We start from the raw sequence: 18,331 nt of genomic DNA, 5'->3' as shown, positions 1-18,331 counted from the left end.
GAATATTCAATAAAAAATGAACACTTATGACCTGTGTATGAACTGTAAGGATATCTGGTTCATCGCGATTACTTAGAAAAAAATCTTCTTAGGTATAAAAAAGCAGACTTATCCTTTTACAGCCAATTCTTTGGGCTTAATTTGTGTCCGTGAGATTCAGGCCAAGAGCCTGAGCCTGGTAAACCCATCACGGGCTAACGACTTGAGCTGCATCGCTGTAATTGGCCGTCGCCTTTCATAATTCTTGCTCTCGTTTTTTTATAGACTGATGTGAAGTGGGATCTGTCCCTCATTAGTTGCATTTTAAAGACTTCTTTGCACAGTTTTTTTTTAACATCAGCAACTGGGTTTATTTATTTACTTACTGTGTTAGTTACTGAGAAGGCTAATCCTATTAAATTCCTTTACCGTTTTATTTTACTTTCCATTTTTTCATTTTATGAGTTGTTTATTTATAATTCCCTTATTATCATTTGCTATTTTTAAAACTTCATTATTAAATTCTGACTTCACGGATTGCGCTTTAGCACATAAATGCAGTGTTTTGCCCACTGCTGCTACTTTCACAATGTTTGTTGTCCAAGCTTAGAAACTATTATAATACTTTCTAAAGAGCTGATTTACGTTTTCCTGAAAATGCTGACAAAGGGAAGGACAAAGTCCCCATTTCTCACTACATTCATCTTCCCGCATGAGATTTGGGAACATGAATCTGTATCAAAATGAAAAGAGTCTTTGACAGGGACAATAAGTTTTGTCTATACTACAATACCAGTTAAGACTGGCCCTGAACTATCTGGTTCTGTCTTGAGTCATAATCTAGATATAAGAACTCAATTATGTTAGTTTATATTCCCAAAGTAAGATTTAATCAAGTCACCACAAACTGGGACACTTTAGTTTCAGCAAGATTCATATTTGTATAGAGGCCTACTCTTTGGGTTTGGCTTTAAAGCATCTGTCTGTAGCCACGGACGTACTCTTATGTACTCAATGTTGTCACTGAATGATCTTTTCTCTGTTCCACCCCGGAAGGATTATTCTGGACATGGACATGGCCTCCCTGCATTATAGACAATATTTAACATTTGAAGAGTGATGCATATTTTGTGACATTAAAAAGAAAAAAAAGAAAGACAGGAAAATCTGGCTTTAAAGCATAATTTGACCAATTCTGGCCATTTTCTGGCCAGATTTTATTAAATGGATGTTTTATTAAGTAATGAATAGCCACATTTATAGCCATATTTTATTTGGTTTCATTTTTTAAAAAGAATATTAAGTTAAATTGGGCTGAATTTGAGAATGTGTCCATTCCACCAAGTACTGAAAACTGTTATGTATCAAACCCTGGTGCTGAATAGGGCTGACACATTATGAATACTCCTAGATCCTATGGAATATCAAAAAATAAATAATAAATCTTTTGGTGCCAAATTCTGATATCCAAGAAAGTAAATCTTTGCATTGCAAGAAAATAATCATTTGTGGAAAATAAAAAATGTGTGCTGCAATGCCGATGTATTTTTGTTGTTGTTCTGGTATCGAAACCAAGGTATCGGAATTGGCATCATATCAGAAAAAAAAATGAACGATACCCAGCCCTAGTACTGAATGACCTTTTCTCTACTGTGGGTTTAAAGCATTACTCCGTAGCCTTTATGCATTTTAGACAACATTTAGCATTTGAAAAGTTTGGGCTTTTATCTGGATCGTGGTGAAATAATTGCTTGTGTGACACAGATCTGATCATGTCAAGAGAGCAAAAGAGACCTTTTATTATTTATAACGTTGTTTTTCAGTTCCTTTAAACACACTTATCCTTTCCACATTGAAAGAACTTTGCTTTGTATTAAACTGTTTGGGGTCGTTTAAGCTAGAAACCCCTGTAGCGTGACACAATCCTACAGTATCATAATGTTTTATAGGCTACAGTAGAGAGCCAGAAAGACCAAGGTTACTGGATGGAACAGACATGCAAATATACCTTCTCACTCACACGGGGAGTTATTAAATGCAGCAGACAGTGAAGTAATCCTCCAGTGTCCCCAAAGGACACTTTAGAAGCAATGAGTGCACACAAGGAGGGCACAGAAAAAAACGTACGCACATAAATAAGTAGTAAACAGACTCCCAGAAATACGCTCAACGTGATGCATGACGGTTTGTGGCAACGGGAGAGAATCTGTCACCTCTCCGTCTCCCCGTCTCTTAAAAAGTTGGGAAAGTGATCCGGCTTTATGAACTTACCGTGTGCTGTGAATAAAATAGAATAAAGCAAAACAATCATCATAACTCATTTTTGTAAGCGGCCCCAGCTGTGTAAACGTCTCGACTCAGACTAGCGCTCAGAGGTATTTCCCAGTCCGCGGCGCAGTTGAAAGACTGAATTTCCCCCCTCGCAGATGCAGACGGATCGTTTGATGTACCTGATATCTGACCTCCTTTTTAACGCACCGGGCCCTGAACTACCCATTACCTACTCGTCCGTCCTCTGCAGACCGGACAGGACAGGAAACTGCTGCACAGCTCGCCAGCCGTTTTCACTATTGCCCCACAGAGAATTTTTATGCTCCCACTTGAAAAAAAAATAAAACTAACATAAATGTGAAGCTCCTTGCGGCGGAGCAAAGGCAGACGAGATTTACCAGCGTTTGACTGGTGGTCGGTGGTCATTCCTCTCCATGACAGACAGACGGGCTCATGCAGACATGCACCGATGCTGCTGCCAAGTGTCCGCTGTTTCACTCAAGGCCTCATGTGGGTTAGACAATCACGTCTGACAGTGATGTTTAAGTCTAGTAAAAGAATAAGTGGGACCGGTTGGAGGACTGCGGTCCCGATGAGCAGCCTGAAGATGCAGAGGTTCCCGTTTTAGCTTGAAACAAAGAAAGGTTGAACATGTCTGTGGGCTGTGACCGGGTCAAGTAAACAGCGTTTTCTTACCCCTCTCTGTTTGAGTTGAATAACTTTTAGAGGCATGCACACCAAACATATAATTTATCCTGTTACTACATGAATAGATGTCAAAGAAAATCTCTTTTTGGGCAGAAAAAGTGCATTTCATGACAATTATCTCCATCTCATAAAAGAAATGAACCGTCTGAAAACGTAACATTGATATCTCAGTATATGCCAACATGCCAGCTTCATTTCATGACTCTGACCACGACTTTCACCAATCAGCCACAACATTATGACCACTGACAGGAGAAGTAAATTATATTGACCATCTTATGACAATTCAGTGTTCTGCTGGGAAACTTTTGCACCTGGATTTCATTCATGTGGATGTTGCATAGCCACCACATAGACCAGACCAGCCACCCTGATGCCAAAGCATGACACTCCTTGATGGCAGCAGCAATCCCCAGCAGGATGCAGCCTGACAAACACAAAAACGCTTTAGGAACAACTCAAAGGCCCCCAACTAACGACATTCAACACCGGCAGAAAGCTCATGTCAATTCTCAATATTACGAAGGTGGTCATAATGTTATGGCTGATCAGTGTACATGACAGAGTAGAAACAACTTAAAGGGTCAGGAGTCTTCTCCTGAAGGGGTAGTTATAGGCGCCGTTGTCTTTCATCCTGAAAATGTAAAACACCAAAATAATTAAATTCGAACAAGTGGCATAGAAGTTACTACAAAATTAAATATTTTTTCTCAGAGTTGTTCTCTGGCTTATAAAAAGTAAAAAAATAAATAAAAAAATAAATGGCATTTGAAGCCAAGGACAGTATTTCATGAGCCTCCTTTCATGAAAGGAATTCACTACAGAGAGATGGTTTCATTCAGAAAGTTTATTTTTCTGCAATTTATTTTAATTAACGGTGCTCGTAGTACGATAAAATAACTCAAAAAAAGTGACTGGAATTTGCTAAAAATTCAAACGCACAGTAAATAATGAAAAATACAGATGTTATGGCACTTTCTACTGTCATTTTACAGATGTTTAGAGAGCAGCAGCTCAAGGGTCGCGTTCCATTCACTAATAAAGGGATTAAACAGCGTAGGAGGTCAATCATTCATCATGTAGTGATTATATCAGTTATGTAGTGGCTTTAAAACAAATCCAGTCACAGTCATGTTGGGGCGTTAACGTCGTCCTGCACCACTTGACTGTTGTGGATTGAATTGATCTACATGTGCTCGAATGCTCAAATACACCCAGCTGTTATATTTTTATAGTTTGTAATAATAATGACAAGAACGACGTTTCCTTAAACCTGCGACTTCGTTACGTTTCCAGCCTAAGCCGCATCCCAGGTTAAACACCGATGTTTAATGAGATAATGAAGCTCTTGTTCTACATCAGCTCATTTTAAGGACCTTGCAGCCTCCTCTGCAGACCAGTCTCTTTATCCTCTGCTGCCTCTGTGAAGCGGAGCCTTTTGTTTTAATTAACTTTTTTGTTACTTGCAGCGTTAAAACCTGATTTCAGCTTCATTTGAGCCAAAAACTCTGTGTCCCAGAGTGTGACGGTGAATCTCTAGAAGCTGCAGGGCTGCTGACCGTGACCTCTGACCCCCTCCTAGTGGAGGACAGAGTGGTTGCCATGACGACCAATAGAGTATCCAACCAAGAGAGGAATCCATGCAGGATTTTATTCGATTTACATTTACAATTTGGATTTTATCTTCATCTGTTCCTGCATAGCATGTGTCTATCGGTGCAAACCTTTAATTTAACAGCAAAAAAATAAAAGCAAATCTCAACCTCCTGCAGAAGAGTTGACCAACCTTATTAGACTGAAATTATACAGTAATTGTCTTATATGCCGTAGAGATTATATATGATGTCACTGTAAATATGAAAACCTACATTAGTGTTCTTATTTTTGTTTCCAGGTACAAATCCAATGAGGACTACGTTTACGTGCGGGGGCGCGGCCGAGGGAAGTATATCTGCGAGGAGTGCGGCATCCGCTGCAAGAAGCCCAGCATGCTGAAGAAACACATCCGAACGCACACCGACGTCCGACCCTACGTCTGCAAGTTCTGCAACTTTGCATTCAAGACGAAAGGCACGGCCTCTTTTTATTCCTCTTCATGCACAACTAGTTTTTTTTTTTTTTTTTGAGTATCTCTTTAAATCTGGAACAAAAAAGTGCTGCGTGGTAGAGGCAGGGTAATTAGAGGTAACTCCAATCAACAATCAGAGAGAAACAGGAAGTGAAGCAGGACATAAAACACCAAGGAAGCAGGAAAGACATGGAAAACCAAACTGGGCTGCAGAAAATATCCAAAAATCAATACCATGACAGCAGAGGCCTGAAATGTTGTGTTTTATGACTTCACTGACCACAAGATATCATAGATGTTCCATCAGTATCTTGGTAAATTTGCCTCTTGCCATGGAAAGAACACATTTCAATCAACACTTTGTACAAAAAAATCACAGTTTTCCACATGTTGGCAGATTTTTAAAGTCTGCACTGAGGCTTTATCTTCACTGGGCTGAAGAATTAAATCCTAAAAAAAATAAAAAATAAAACATTAATGGTTAAATGAATGAATAAAACATGCAGAGAGGCAGCTTTTTGCTGCTGTGGTCAGACGGGAACCTCCATCATATCTGAGGACGGAGACGCTGACGAGCTGATATGTGATCTGTAATAAAGTAAAAAATAAAAAAAGCCATTATCTCCCTGATAGGTTTTCAGAGCTCAGTGTATGTATCTGACTTTGCATTCAGCCCAAGTTCAGCCCATGTTGTGTAATTTTGTCATTAAATGACATTATGTATAAATTATATATAATTTGTAAATTGTAATTTTGTGGCCTCCCCATCTATTTCCATTTCATCTTCTCTCTTTTCTTCTTCACTTTGGTGTGGATGCGTTTCCAGTGAGACTAGTTTTAAGGATCATTAAACGTTTTTTGTTTTTTTGTGTGTGTCTGTGTGTGTTACAGGAAACCTGACGAAGCACATGAAGTCTAAGGCTCATATGAAAAAGTGTCTGGAGCTGGGAGTCTCCATGTCTTCGGTTGAGGACACCGAGGCAGACGAAGGAGGTAGGAAACCCACAAACACACAAACCCAAACACACTCTCCAGGAACTGCAGGGACATCCTGCTATCTCGTTGAGTGCTGCCTGCAGCGTCTTTGGCTCGGTGCGGTCGTACAGGGACAATTAGTGTAATGGGAAGCAGAGCTCATCCTGACAGCCTGGACTTATGTCAAACAACCACAACTGACACACAAAAAGGAAAAGGCAGTCGGGGGGTTGAATATATAATCCCTCCACTGTCTCTTATTACATTAAAATAGTCCTGTGAGAAATTCCAGTTTTATTTTCCGTCAGTTCAGTCTGAGGCTGCAACAAACATTTGCAGATCATCGGCAGTGACAGGAATCCGCCTCCTCTCTTCTCTGATTGGTGGAGAAGCGGATGGAGGGATGAGAAGGTTTGATTGAAATGAGCTGAAACGAAGTCAACTGGACTTGTTGTGTTTCCTGAAGATGTTTTGTCCAAGTTCAGGTCCACCTAAAACCCACTCTGACTGGGGTCAGCTGTAGACCACGTACTTACCTTTGTGTAATTGGAGGAAACTGTTTTGATCGTGGTATCAATGAATTGTACCCTAATGATCCATTAATGTCCAGAAATTCTAGTCTCAAGGTGTAAATGACGGTGAAACTTTTTGTAGACGGGTATTCAGACTATGATTGTATCTCAGTCCACCTCCCCTGTCCAGAGAGGGGTTTTCCTTTTTGACATAGATGTCTTCCTGTACTCCTCTTTCAGACCATCTGTCTTCTGTGGCTAAAGTGTCGACATTGTCTTCAGAGTAGTGTCCCCTGCCCTTCAGGTGAAGGTGGACAACCAAGAAATGTTGTTTCCCCCAGTGTCTAAGTCCGTTTTTACTCCCTACCACCACCCTTTACAGCTACAGGCTTGAATGAAAAGTCCTCCTGAAAGTCCTCCTGAAAGTCCTCCTTGTTTTCTTGCCAATCCCCCTTCGCATTAACCGGCCGATATGGAAAATGATCTAAAAATTATTAGTGGGGAAGATGTTGTGGCGCTGATGAATACGATTTCCTATAAAATATTCACAAATAATAAATTCTCGTCAGCCATCCCTCGGGGGGGCGGCGGCGCCGTCTGAGCAGATGAACGGGGTTCGATGTCCCGTTAATCTTCTGGTGACTTGATAATGAAGCTGGAAATTGGTGGGATTTTTATATTCTTTCTGGTTTTGGTTTTAACTACGCAACTGGTACGATGTAGAAACAACAGCATGATCAGTCCTCTGGTTAAAGGATGATATTCAACAGATTAGATGAGGAGCAGGAGTAAATCTTTCCTACTAACAAGTATTATCAGTGAGTCATTAAAATGAACACACACACACACTATCCTGCTGCCTCACATACTCACTAGACCAACAAATACAGATTCATGCGTCACGGAAAATAGTCCCCAACAGATCCATTTGCTTGATTAAAAAACAACAACAACAACAACCATTTTGGGAAATTAAATTATTCCTTTTTTGATCTACAACCCTGATAAATGTTAGAAGTCGAGTCTGGCCTGGAAGCCAGAGCAACTTCCCTGCCCACTTGTGACGGAAAATTGGTGTGGAGTGTCTCCATTGGGAACTGATTGCTTTCCAGCAAAGATCTGCTTAGTGGAGAAGCAAATATAAAAAATATAAATATAAATAAATCAGCTGTGGAGGGAGAAACAACATCTTTCTGATCAAAGTTTTGCCCAAGATTCAAAAGTTTATGACTTCCGTAAAAATGTTTCTTAACCTGCCGTGAAAACTCTACACCTCTACTCGTGGTCTCATATATTTAGAGTTATATATATATTTATATATATTTAGTTTGTTTTAGTTTTACCTGGCATCTACCAACAAAAATGCATAAGTGAATCTGGAACCTCGATGTTCGTGTTTGATTCCCAAGCTGCGTTACCAGAAGACTGGCCTGACTGGTTCCAAATCTGTCAAATCAGCATGAATTTTGTACCAAATAATATGAAGAAATGGATAATCCCGTAACAAGAAAGACCTACACGTCACTACTCACTATGAATTTAGCATATAGTGTATCGCTTACAAATCCATCCGTTTCATAGGTTTTTCTTGAATTGTCTTGATTTGTTTTCAGCGCTTGCAGCAAATGTTTACTTTGTGCAACATCGTTAAGATGCATCTTCTAAATGCCCCAAAGCATGGATGTAATATATTCCAGACCTGCAGGTATTAAAACAAAAGTGTTAAGAAGCTGCCGAGTGCTCTCGCTCTCTGTGCACAGGCGTTTCAGAGTAAAAGCAAAAGTCTCGTTAAAGTGGATAAACCGAGCCATTAGCATCACATTGTACCAGTATGCTAGCTGGTAGCTGGGGGTGATTTCCCACCATGTAGACCGCCAAATTAAATTTTACTTCAATTGAGCCCCGGTGTGTGTTTTGGCTCGGGATCTAATTGGCAGACAGACTCACACTCTTAAGGGTGTTTTTTTTGGGAAAGAGAGAGCTGCAGGGATCGAATCAGTGAGACGTAAACATTTGTGGTTTGTGGAAAAAAAAAAAAAAAAAACAAGTGTTTGAGAGGCTAACTGGATCTGATTTCCTGTTGCCTAAATAGAATTTATTAGCTGCAAAGGGCTGCTCTCTCTCTAATGAAGCCATATCTTCATCCTTCGATCAGTCTGGACAGAGGAATCCTTCTGACAGCTCTGGACGACTCAACAACAAACCAAAAGTTTTCTTTTCCAGTATTCACTTTGTTAGCAGCCGATCAGCTGGCTCGGGTTTATAATAAAGTCAGATCCAAAGTGTTGGCAGCTTTTGCAGCTACTATACAGATACAGCCTGCCAACATTTGGCTGCAGTCCACTCTGCAGAGGAACCAGAGCGTTGAGGGGTTTGTCTCAAATAACTTCATTGTGTTTTATGTTTTATTGGTTTGAGCTGGTGGGAACTTCTTTCTGTTGCCGCATTTTAATACCAAACCCTTTTCTCTGTCCACTTATTCCTCTTTTCTTCTGGCTTTCTTTTCTCTCTTTCTACTTCTCTCTCTGTCTCATTCTCTACTTTCTGCTTTTCCTCCTTCTTCGTCCTCTCTAAGATGTCGGCGAGGAAGGCCAGAGGTCGTCTGAGAAGTCGTCCAGAGGAACCATGGCCGACCACCAGTTCTCAGACGCCGACGACTCCGAGGGTGGAGAGGAAGACGGGGACGAGGACGATGACGACGAGGAGGACGACTACGACGGGGACTCCACCCCCAAGACTCGTTCGCGCTCCACCAGCCCTCAGCCCTACGGCCTGCCATCGCTCTCCATCACCGCCGTCGCCTCCTCCTCCCACCCCGCACCTCATCTTTCCCACCACTCGGCGTCCGACCTCCTGGGCGGCGCCAACAAGCCGCCCCTGTTCGGCTACTTCACCACCGTGCCGAGCATCCAGATCACGGCGCAGGACCCGGCCGGCAGGGAGCACCCTCAGATGGAGTATCAGCGAGGCCAGCAGAGGCCGCTGGGCAGCCGGCTGCTGGTCCCGCCCTCCTCCTCCTCCTCCATGGAGGAAGACCTCCCCATCCCATCTCCAGACCTCTCCTCCCCATCCTCTCGCCTGTCCTCGCCAGGGTTGGACCACTCCGGCTGCCCGTCCCCCATCTCCCCATCCTCCTCACCCTCGGCCCGCCGCTACCTCTCCCCACGCCGCGACCTCTCGCCCCGCACTGGGCACCTCTCGCCCCGGCGGGACATCTCCCCCCTGCGTCACATCTCCCCTAAGAGGGAGCTGGGCGCTGCGGGGGGATACCGGCGAGACCTCTCCCCCAGGAGGGGACCCCTCTCTCTGCTGTCCCCTCGACCCACATCTCCAGCAGGAAGGGACTTCAAGCGTGACCTCTCGCCGCGAGGCCGCCACCGGGGGATGATCCGGCCGCTGTCTCCTCGCCGAGGGCTCCACTACCAAAGGTGAGCTCCAGGGGGAGAGTACTTCAGTCGCTTGAACGCATTATGCTAATTTTGGCCCCATGTTAATGTGATTCGTGCTCGTTTGTGATCACCAGCCAGCAGAGCGGAGTCCGGGGCCTGAGGCAGAGTCATCAGGCCGGGGCGTCGGGTCTGGGAGACTTCGGTCCTCTGGGACGTCGCAGGACCAGCGCAGAGATGGAGACGGTAGGATTCATCTTTGATTCAGGCTTCACAGGAATATTAGCTTATTAGTCTTTGTCACATTTTAGTCATTCTTTATCTTTTATCAGGGTTTCTGTGGAGTCTTAAAAAGTCTAAAATTTGATAATCCCAATTTAATTCCTTAAAAAGTCTTAAATATGAGCAAATCTCGTGTTGTAGGTCTTAAATTACATTTACAGTCTTAAATCATTACGTCCATTTATTACCACTTCATCTGCAGTACGACCCCCTCTGCTCTGTTATGTTTCTGTTCCTCATTAGTGGAGCCCACCCAACGGATGTCCTGAGTTTCCTACTTTGTGCAGATCTTGAATTTAATGGTCTTGAAAAATCTTAAATTTCACCTGTGTCATCTTTAAAGAAATTAGTAATCACATTAATTTTATTTTTTTTCAACTCAATCATGTGATTCCACGATTCCATCAGAGAAAACGAGGGAACAACAGACAGAGTTGGAGAAAGAGAGAGAGAGGGAGGGAGGGGGTGATGGAGGATGGGGTTGCTGGTTCTGGTGGTAATGGGATCTTGGCCGTCAACGGTGGTGGTTCAGTTAATACCGCGGCTGTTTTTCTTCTTAAGAGCCCCACTTCAAACTCTGGCTCCCGCTGATGGTCCCACTCTGCCCAAATAATGTTTTAACCATCACTATTCATGCACAAGAAATTAGAGTGAGGCTTCGTGATTTGTTTTTTGTTTTGTTTGTTTTTGTTACACATTTCAGTTTTTTCACTTTTACACTTTTATAGAGGATTTGATTTGATTTTCACATGTGTTTATTGTGTATAGTACTTGACCAGTAAGTGTGTGTATTTGTTTTGTGGGTTTCGTGCTGCGTCTGAAAGCTCTTCCTCATGGTTTTCCTCCGCCTGCCTTTTCCAGGAACACCTTCCCAGTTCACTGTCGTCAGGGGAACGGGACCAGGGGGGTAACCGTGGTAACCAGTCAAGCCCACCCCACCAGGTCCTGTTCAGTCACCTTCCCCTCCACTCTCAAGTCCAGGTATTTTATTTTATTTTATTTTATTTTATTTTATTTTATTTTATTTCGCTCATACAATTTATTTTAATTATTTTATTTTGTTTTATTTTACTGTAATTTTTTTTATTTCACTCTAATGAACTTTATTTTATTTTATTAATTTGTTATTTTTATTTTGTGGTTAAGTATGTGATTTTATAGATTTTTCCATTTTTTTTGTTAATTTTAATTATTCACATAGAATTTTTGCATTATTAGAAATTGTAGTAAAATGAGAACATAAATAACCCGACTGATTCATGCATCACCGGACTCAACCATTGACATCCTCTTCCCTCAGGTGCGTTCACCTTACCCGATGATCCCCATCGGAGGGATCCAGATGGTACACTCCGTCCCGACGTCGGTCACCACCCCTCTGGCCCAGCAGGGGGCGCAGCAAGCCGCCTCCCGCTTGTCGCTGCAGACGAGCACGTCGGAGGACTCCACCACCGGCGAGTTCTCCTCCCAGCACTTCGCCGCCTTTGCCGAGAGGGAGACGCGGGGGGAGAGGGTGAGGGAATCACCCTGCCACTCGTCGCAGGAGAAGGAAGAAGGAGGCGAGAGGCAGGAGCAGGAGGAGAGCATCCAGACGTGCACCAAGGCCATCGCCTCGCTCTGCATCGACTCCGAGGAGAGAGGAGGAGGAGGAGGAATAATCAGAGGGGACGAAGGGAAAGACGGAGCTCCCTCCTCCTCTCCTTCGCCTTCAGGGTTGTCCCCCGCCTCCCACCATCATCATCATCAGCATCAGCATCTTCAGCGTTCATCTCCCGTCTCCAGGTCGCCTGCGTCTCCCCACCCGTCCCCGTCTCCTCCTCAAGGTCCTGGGATTCAGCACTTTAGCGGCCTGGAGCTCAGGCCTCCTCATCCCTCATCGATCCCCGCCTCCCCTCACTCTCCATCCTCCTCCTCCTCGTCCTCCTCCTCCTCTTCTTCCCCCCACCCTGCCAGCCCGTGCCCCGGGCCCGACGCCCCACAGCCCCCGGCGTCCTCCAAAGCTCCCAAGCTGGAGAGGGAGAGGGACGGAGAAAGCACAAAAAGAAGCCGGGACGTGTCGTAGGCGGGAAACATAGGAAGGGATGAAGTGCAACAGAGAGAAAGAAAAATTTTAAAAACTTTTGCACACTTTACACACATCTTTCTTCTAACACACACACTCTCTTACACACACGAATGCAAAGAAAACAGTGGCGGACTTGTGCAGGTTTTATTGTGTGTGCACAGCACGCCTGTTTCAACCCGGGGGGGTGGTGATGGGGGTGGGAGGGGGTGGGAGGGGGTCTGCTCTCAGAGACTTTCTTATTTAAAGACTTTTAACGAGGATTTTTGCATCGACGTGCAGTAAAACTCTCACCAACACCAACACGAGCCCGACCAAAACTCTGCTGAAAGTACAAAACCAATAAAAAGGACTCCAGTTCAACGGTACGGCAAGTTTAAAAAAAACAAAAAAACTAAAAACGGACAGCTACGTGTGTGCCTTTTCTTTCATCTTTTTTTTTTTTTTTTTTGGCTTATATTCTTATAAGCCAAAAAAAGCAGGAAGGTAAATGTAAATACAGTACAATACTATCAGCTTTGTAATAAATGCAATCCATCCTCCTCCTTTTCCTCCTCCTCCTCCTCCTCCTCTTCCCCCAAACAGCTGTTTATCTTTTTTTTTCATTTTTTTTTTCTTGGACACCTTAAAAGTCTCGACAAGCGATGTGAAGTTATGGATATTACTATTAACGTACGGTTGCACTAAAACATATTTTTGTATGAGTGAACTTTTAAAAAAAAAACGATGGCTTTTTTTTCTGTGTGTGCGTGTGTGTGTGTGCGCGTGTGTGTGTGTGTACAGCGGCGATTCTATAAAACTATTTATTATTGTTACCATGTTTCATAAATTGTACATTTTTTTCTTAAATGTCGTGGATGCCTTTTTTTCTATGTAAAGCATGGGTTTTTTGCTATGGCTATACATTTAGGGCGAGGATATGTACACTGTAATATGGCTTTATATGTTAGACCTATTTATATACGTCTGAGTGAGCCCCCCCCACCCCCCCCCCCCCCCCCCAACCCCCACCTGCACCTCCATCCTCCCTCCTCCTCCACCTTTTACCCCCCCTTCTCCTCTCTATTTGGAGGTATATACACATAGAGGATTTACCAGAATATTTACCCAGCATATGAATACATACAGTATATAAAATCTATCAATCTGTCTATCTATCTATCTATCTATACCTATCTACCTATCTATCTATCTATCTATCCATCTATCTGCACTTAACATGTAGAATGGCATTCACATTAAGGTTTATGGTAAGTTTGCTTGTACATTTTCTGTCTTGCTGCTCTTTGCCGGTCCCTAGTTGTGTGTTTTTTTTTTTTCTACTCACTTCCTTGGTATTTTTTCCTCTTTTTCTTATTATTTCAATTTACACAGATTTGCTCTGAGCATTAAGTGAACGAACACGCCTTCTCGCACCGTTTCTCAAAAAAAACCCTCCACGACACCCCCCCCCCTCCCCTCCCTCCCCAAACCGAGAGCCATCTGCGTTCGAGATTACACAGAGTTAAGGTGAATAGTCTTTTTTTTTTTTTTTTTTTTTTACCTAAACGAGGAAACATTCCAGTCCATGTAAATACTCAGTCATCTCCCCCTAAACACACCTTTATTTTATTTTAGTTTTTGTTTTTTTTGCATCGATGCACATTACGGCCATGGCAATCAACCCACTTGACACTCTTTATTTAATGGCTTTATTTCTGGGGACACAGACACATATATACACCAAACTTTCTGACAAATGCACCTTATAGTTCTTCTTCTACGAACGTCCCAAAACTCAGACTTCTATTTTATTTGTTATATTTTTTTTCTTCTTCTTCTTCTCTTTCCGCAGCAAATTTTTTTGATTGAAATTCAAGTGTTTAGGAGGAGAGAACTGCTCTGCACTCTGAACCCTAAAACTGTCTGAATACAAAAAATAAATCAATAAAAAAAATAATAAAACAATAAATAAAATGATAATAATAAATTGTGACATTGAGGCTTATTTCTGCACTGCTCTTTGTTGACCCATCTGCGACCCCACCTCCTCTCCTGCATGTTTATTATTTTATTTTATTTTATTTTTTTAATTTGTAGCTAAGCAATATTTAGCCAAAACTCTGCTCACCGGCAGGGAGTGTATTTGTTGCAAGGCAACAACAGCGTACTTTAAAAATCCTAAAATCAGGAGAAGAAGGGAGCAGTTGGGGTTGTGGTGTTTTTCCAGTGACACAACTCTTTTTCTCTTTTCGACAGTTTTGGGCTGAGTCGGGCAGGCTGCAATGTGAGTGTGTATCCGTATTCTGTAATCGGTGTGTATTCGACCAGTATATCCTCTTCTTACGACTCTTTTCTATTCGGACCCTCCCTCTGTTATGTACACTCTATCACGACGACAACGATGTCTTTAAAACAAACTCTCTTTCTCTCTTTCGAAGATATCAAAGCACAAGTCATTGTATAGAAATGACAACAATATGAAAAAAAAGGACAAAAAAAAGGTAAACGTGCGTATAAAAGGGTAACTTTTGTGATGGTGTTCTGTGGAATTAATACGAATATCATGTATGACCCCAGTTGCAACGAGGAATCGCAGCAGAAGTGGAAGAAATGGATTGTCGTTTTCAAATAAATATGAATAGAATTTTTTGTCTGTGTCTGCACATTTATTTATTTTGTTTATTTGTGTTTCAGGGTTCAGTCCAAAGCAGCGGACAAGATTACACATTAATAATATAGCACTACTTAAATGTTTGAAGCTCTCAGTCATCCAGGTCATGCTGTTCTTTAACAGGGTCTTTAGCTGGACTCATAGAGCTTCTTGAGGATGTTTCATCCAAGTAGCTTCTTCAGTTCTAAGAAACTGGAGGGAAGTTGAGGTTCTAGTAGGAACCTCTGTGGGTAAAAACCATCAGAAACTTGCTTGACATGTTTCTGATAGAACCAGAAACTGGTGTCACTGATTTCCATTAACGACAAGTAAGTATCCAGCACCTTTTGGAAGTGCTGCCTAAAAAAAAACTCAAGTATTCCTGCATAAAAACGAGAAATAGAACCCAATAAATAAATGAAAAAAAGCTAGTTTCCTTGCAGAAAGAAGTTCAGACCCTTGGTTTTAATATCTGCTGTCCAAAAGGTGTTTGAAGAAGGGACTTTTGAGAATTTTGCGAAGACATTCTACAAGTCCAGTTCCATTTCTTCAAACGTCTTTTGGATTGTTATGACCTGGATGACTGAGAACCTCCACAGACAATATCTGCTGTAACTTAAATGATTCCAGTAAGATACTGATCAGCAGCTTCAGTTCTGAGATGTTTCCTCTCATGAACTGATGCTTCACATCCTTCCACATTTTTATAAGGTCAGAACGTCCCCAAACATTCATCTTGTTCTTCTTTATCCGTGTGCCATCTTTTATTACTCAAGAACAAAACCACTCAGAGAGATTCTGACTTTTGTGGAAGGAACTTCAGAGTCTTGGCTTTAAAAAGAGACCAAGACCATGAATGAGCTCCAAAATGTTCATGAACAGCGTTCAGTTTGGTAGAACCACTCGTGTGCACTTTTTTTCTGAGCTCCTCAAAAAGCTCCTTTGTCTGCGCCATCATACACTTCCACACACATGTGTTGTAAAGATTAGACCGAGACAAATGACAAAAGCAGACGCTGAGTGACACCAGAGTCTCATCACTTTGATTGGAAACACTTCTGAACAGATGGACCTTGAAATTAACTTTCAGTCCTAGAGGTTACACAGATATGTAGCATTGGCTCATTTTCATGAATAAACAAATACATAAATATAATATTTCAGTTGCTTGACTGGGTTCTCAGTGTCCGCTTCCAGGCCTTCCAGATGATGATTTGGGTTTTGTTCTTGTTTTTCCCTCTCCCTTTCATTTTCTTCCCTTTTAAAACAAAGAAAGACAACAACAGGGAACAAAACAGGAAATAATAATAATAATAATAAAACGAGACAGTGATAGTAATAGTAAAGGGGGGAAAGTAATAAAACATAAATGTAGGAGTAGGTGTGTGTGTAGTTTATGGGCAAAACCTTACATAGAATAGAAAACTAATAAACAATTGAAAAAGAATGTAGAAGAAAAATTAATAAATGATATGATACAGGTGCCAATACTTATATGCGTTACTGTATGTCCGTGATTAGTTTTGCTGCCTCCAAGTGGCTAAAAATCTATTAAGTGCTGCTTTAAACAGTGGAAATTCCAAATATCGCAGTTTTCTCAAGTGGCGGTGTTGTGAATTTGTGGTTAGTGAGTGATTTATTTAGACAAAAAGTCACAAAATACAGCTCAATAGTGATTCATGTTCTTCTGCATCATTTTATTTAGGGTTAGGGTTAGGATTAGGGTTAGGGTTAGGGTTGGGGTTAGGGTTAGGGTTAGGGTTAGGGTTAGGGTTAGGGCCCTGTTAGTGTCCATGGAAACGGACAAGTCTGAATGTATGATGAGATGGTTGGAGAGAAGTCATCCATGTAAACGTAGCCACACTGTGGAGTGAATCAGATCCATTAAAACCACACAGCACTGACACCTTCTAGTGTTCTGTCGGCATTTTTCACACATCGAATCTGACACTCGATGCTTCCTGGCACGTCCTTCAAATCTCTTTCTGCATCCTGTTTTGAGCCTCTGATGACTCATCTGTCAATCAAACACGTCCACCGCCGCATCCCCTCGGAGCTGCGGAGGCTACGGGATTATTTCTGACGTGTTTTTGGTTTTCTCCTCCGAACACAGAAAAATAAAAAGTTCAATGGAAAACCGACGTTTTTTTATTGTGGTTCCAGTTGGATGGAAGACAAGACACCAAGAGGCAATCATGATGAGAATAAAAAAATAAAAAACAATAACACTGAGGGCATTGTTTAATGATTTGAAAGGGATCCAGTCTGTCTGAGCTACTTACAGTAAAGTCAGCACTGACTAAAGTAATAGTGACATAGAATAAATAATGGTAGAAGCTGCAGTCCTGGTGTCAGTAGAAGAAGAACTGTTTGAACGAGGTCAGCTAATGACTCCTCTGCACACATGAATGTAACAGCACTAATTCCTTTATTCTGACTTCACCCCCCCTTGTCTCCCCTGCTCATATTTCTAATTTTAATGCAGTCCCTGTCATTAGCCATGTCCCACATATGTCTACCTGTCTACATCTTTTTTGCCGTTTTTATGTATTTTTTTTTTCTTTTTTCATTTTCTTGTTGTTGACACAACTGGGTTGGTGTCGACTTACATTTCCTCTGTCAGTCTGTCCACGCTTCGGTGAGTCCCGCGGCCTTTGATGGGAGATGATCAAGCGAGTTATTTCGGGCGTGATTAGCGTTCGGAGGAGCCGCTTTCATCACTCGTTTTTTTAGGGAGATGTGTGAGCGTGGCGCTCGTGGCTCGATGCTGCCGGCATATGGAGGCCTCCCCTGAGACGCCAGCGTGTTACAGCTTCCCTCGCATGTCTTTGTGTCCGTATCTGTAGGAGTGTCTGCATGTGGTTCGCATGCATCTGGACTAAATAAATAAATAAATAAATACACAGTTAAACTAAGGAGATATATTTTTACATTTTGAGATCATCATCTAATCCATTAGCAGGTACATATTTAATGTAGAGACTTCCAGAGATTAGCACATGATTAACACCTTCTTCGCAGTCATTACTCTCTTAGACTTTTACATTCACTCATGCTGTGAACGTTCTATGGTTCATATTTTGCACATCCCTGCATAAACTGTAACACATGCACAGATACTTTATCAAAACGTGACATTTTACACAATTCGACATACTTCAAATGTAGTTTTTATTCAATTTAATCAGCTGCATTACGTCTTAATTTACAGTACTTTATTTTATGTTTTACTATGTTATGTTTTACTATGTGCCTCCTAATAACCACATGACACCAGTTTTAGAATCACTAAGTTGGCTCTCTTTACGTTTCAGGATTGATTTTAAGGTTATTTTCTTTTATTTTTTAATACAAAAAAAAAGTTCAAGTTCCCTTTTACTCTTTTTATTATTACTTATTTTTGCTGTTTTGTTGTTTTATTGTTTGTTTGTTTTTTAATTGCTCTGATGAACTTCT

The 18,331-nt window shown here is 41.8% G+C and overlaps 1 protein-coding gene across 4 annotated transcripts in view; it reads left to right on the top strand.

Moving 5' to 3' along the window:
• hivep2a (HIVEP zinc finger 2a) overlaps positions 1–14,874 on the top strand; it is a 117,985-nt gene extending 103,111 nt beyond the window's left edge. For all 4 annotated transcript variants that reach the window (XM_047574343.1, XM_047574340.1, XM_047574341.1 and 1 more), the window contains 6 exons: positions 4,853–5,028; positions 5,918–6,019; positions 9,089–9,941; positions 10,037–10,145; positions 11,043–11,162; positions 11,482–14,874. In XM_047574343.1, the coding sequence (XP_047430299.1) occupies positions 4,853–5,028; positions 5,918–6,019; positions 9,089–9,941; positions 10,037–10,145; positions 11,043–11,162; positions 11,482–12,243 (2,122 nt within the window). In that variant the 3' untranslated portion in view covers positions 12,244–14,874. The remainder of the gene's footprint in view (positions 1–4,852; positions 5,029–5,917; positions 6,020–9,088; positions 9,942–10,036; positions 10,146–11,042; positions 11,163–11,481) is intronic.
• Positions 14,875–18,331: the final 3,457 nt, after the last annotated feature.

The sequence above is a fragment of the Mugil cephalus genome, chromosome 21 (genome assembly GCF_022458985.1).
Source record: "Mugil cephalus isolate CIBA_MC_2020 chromosome 21, CIBA_Mcephalus_1.1, whole genome shotgun sequence".
Lineage (NCBI taxonomy): Eukaryota > Metazoa > Chordata > Actinopteri > Mugiliformes > Mugilidae > Mugil > Mugil cephalus.
This window is presented reverse-complemented; position numbering and strand designations above follow the sequence as displayed.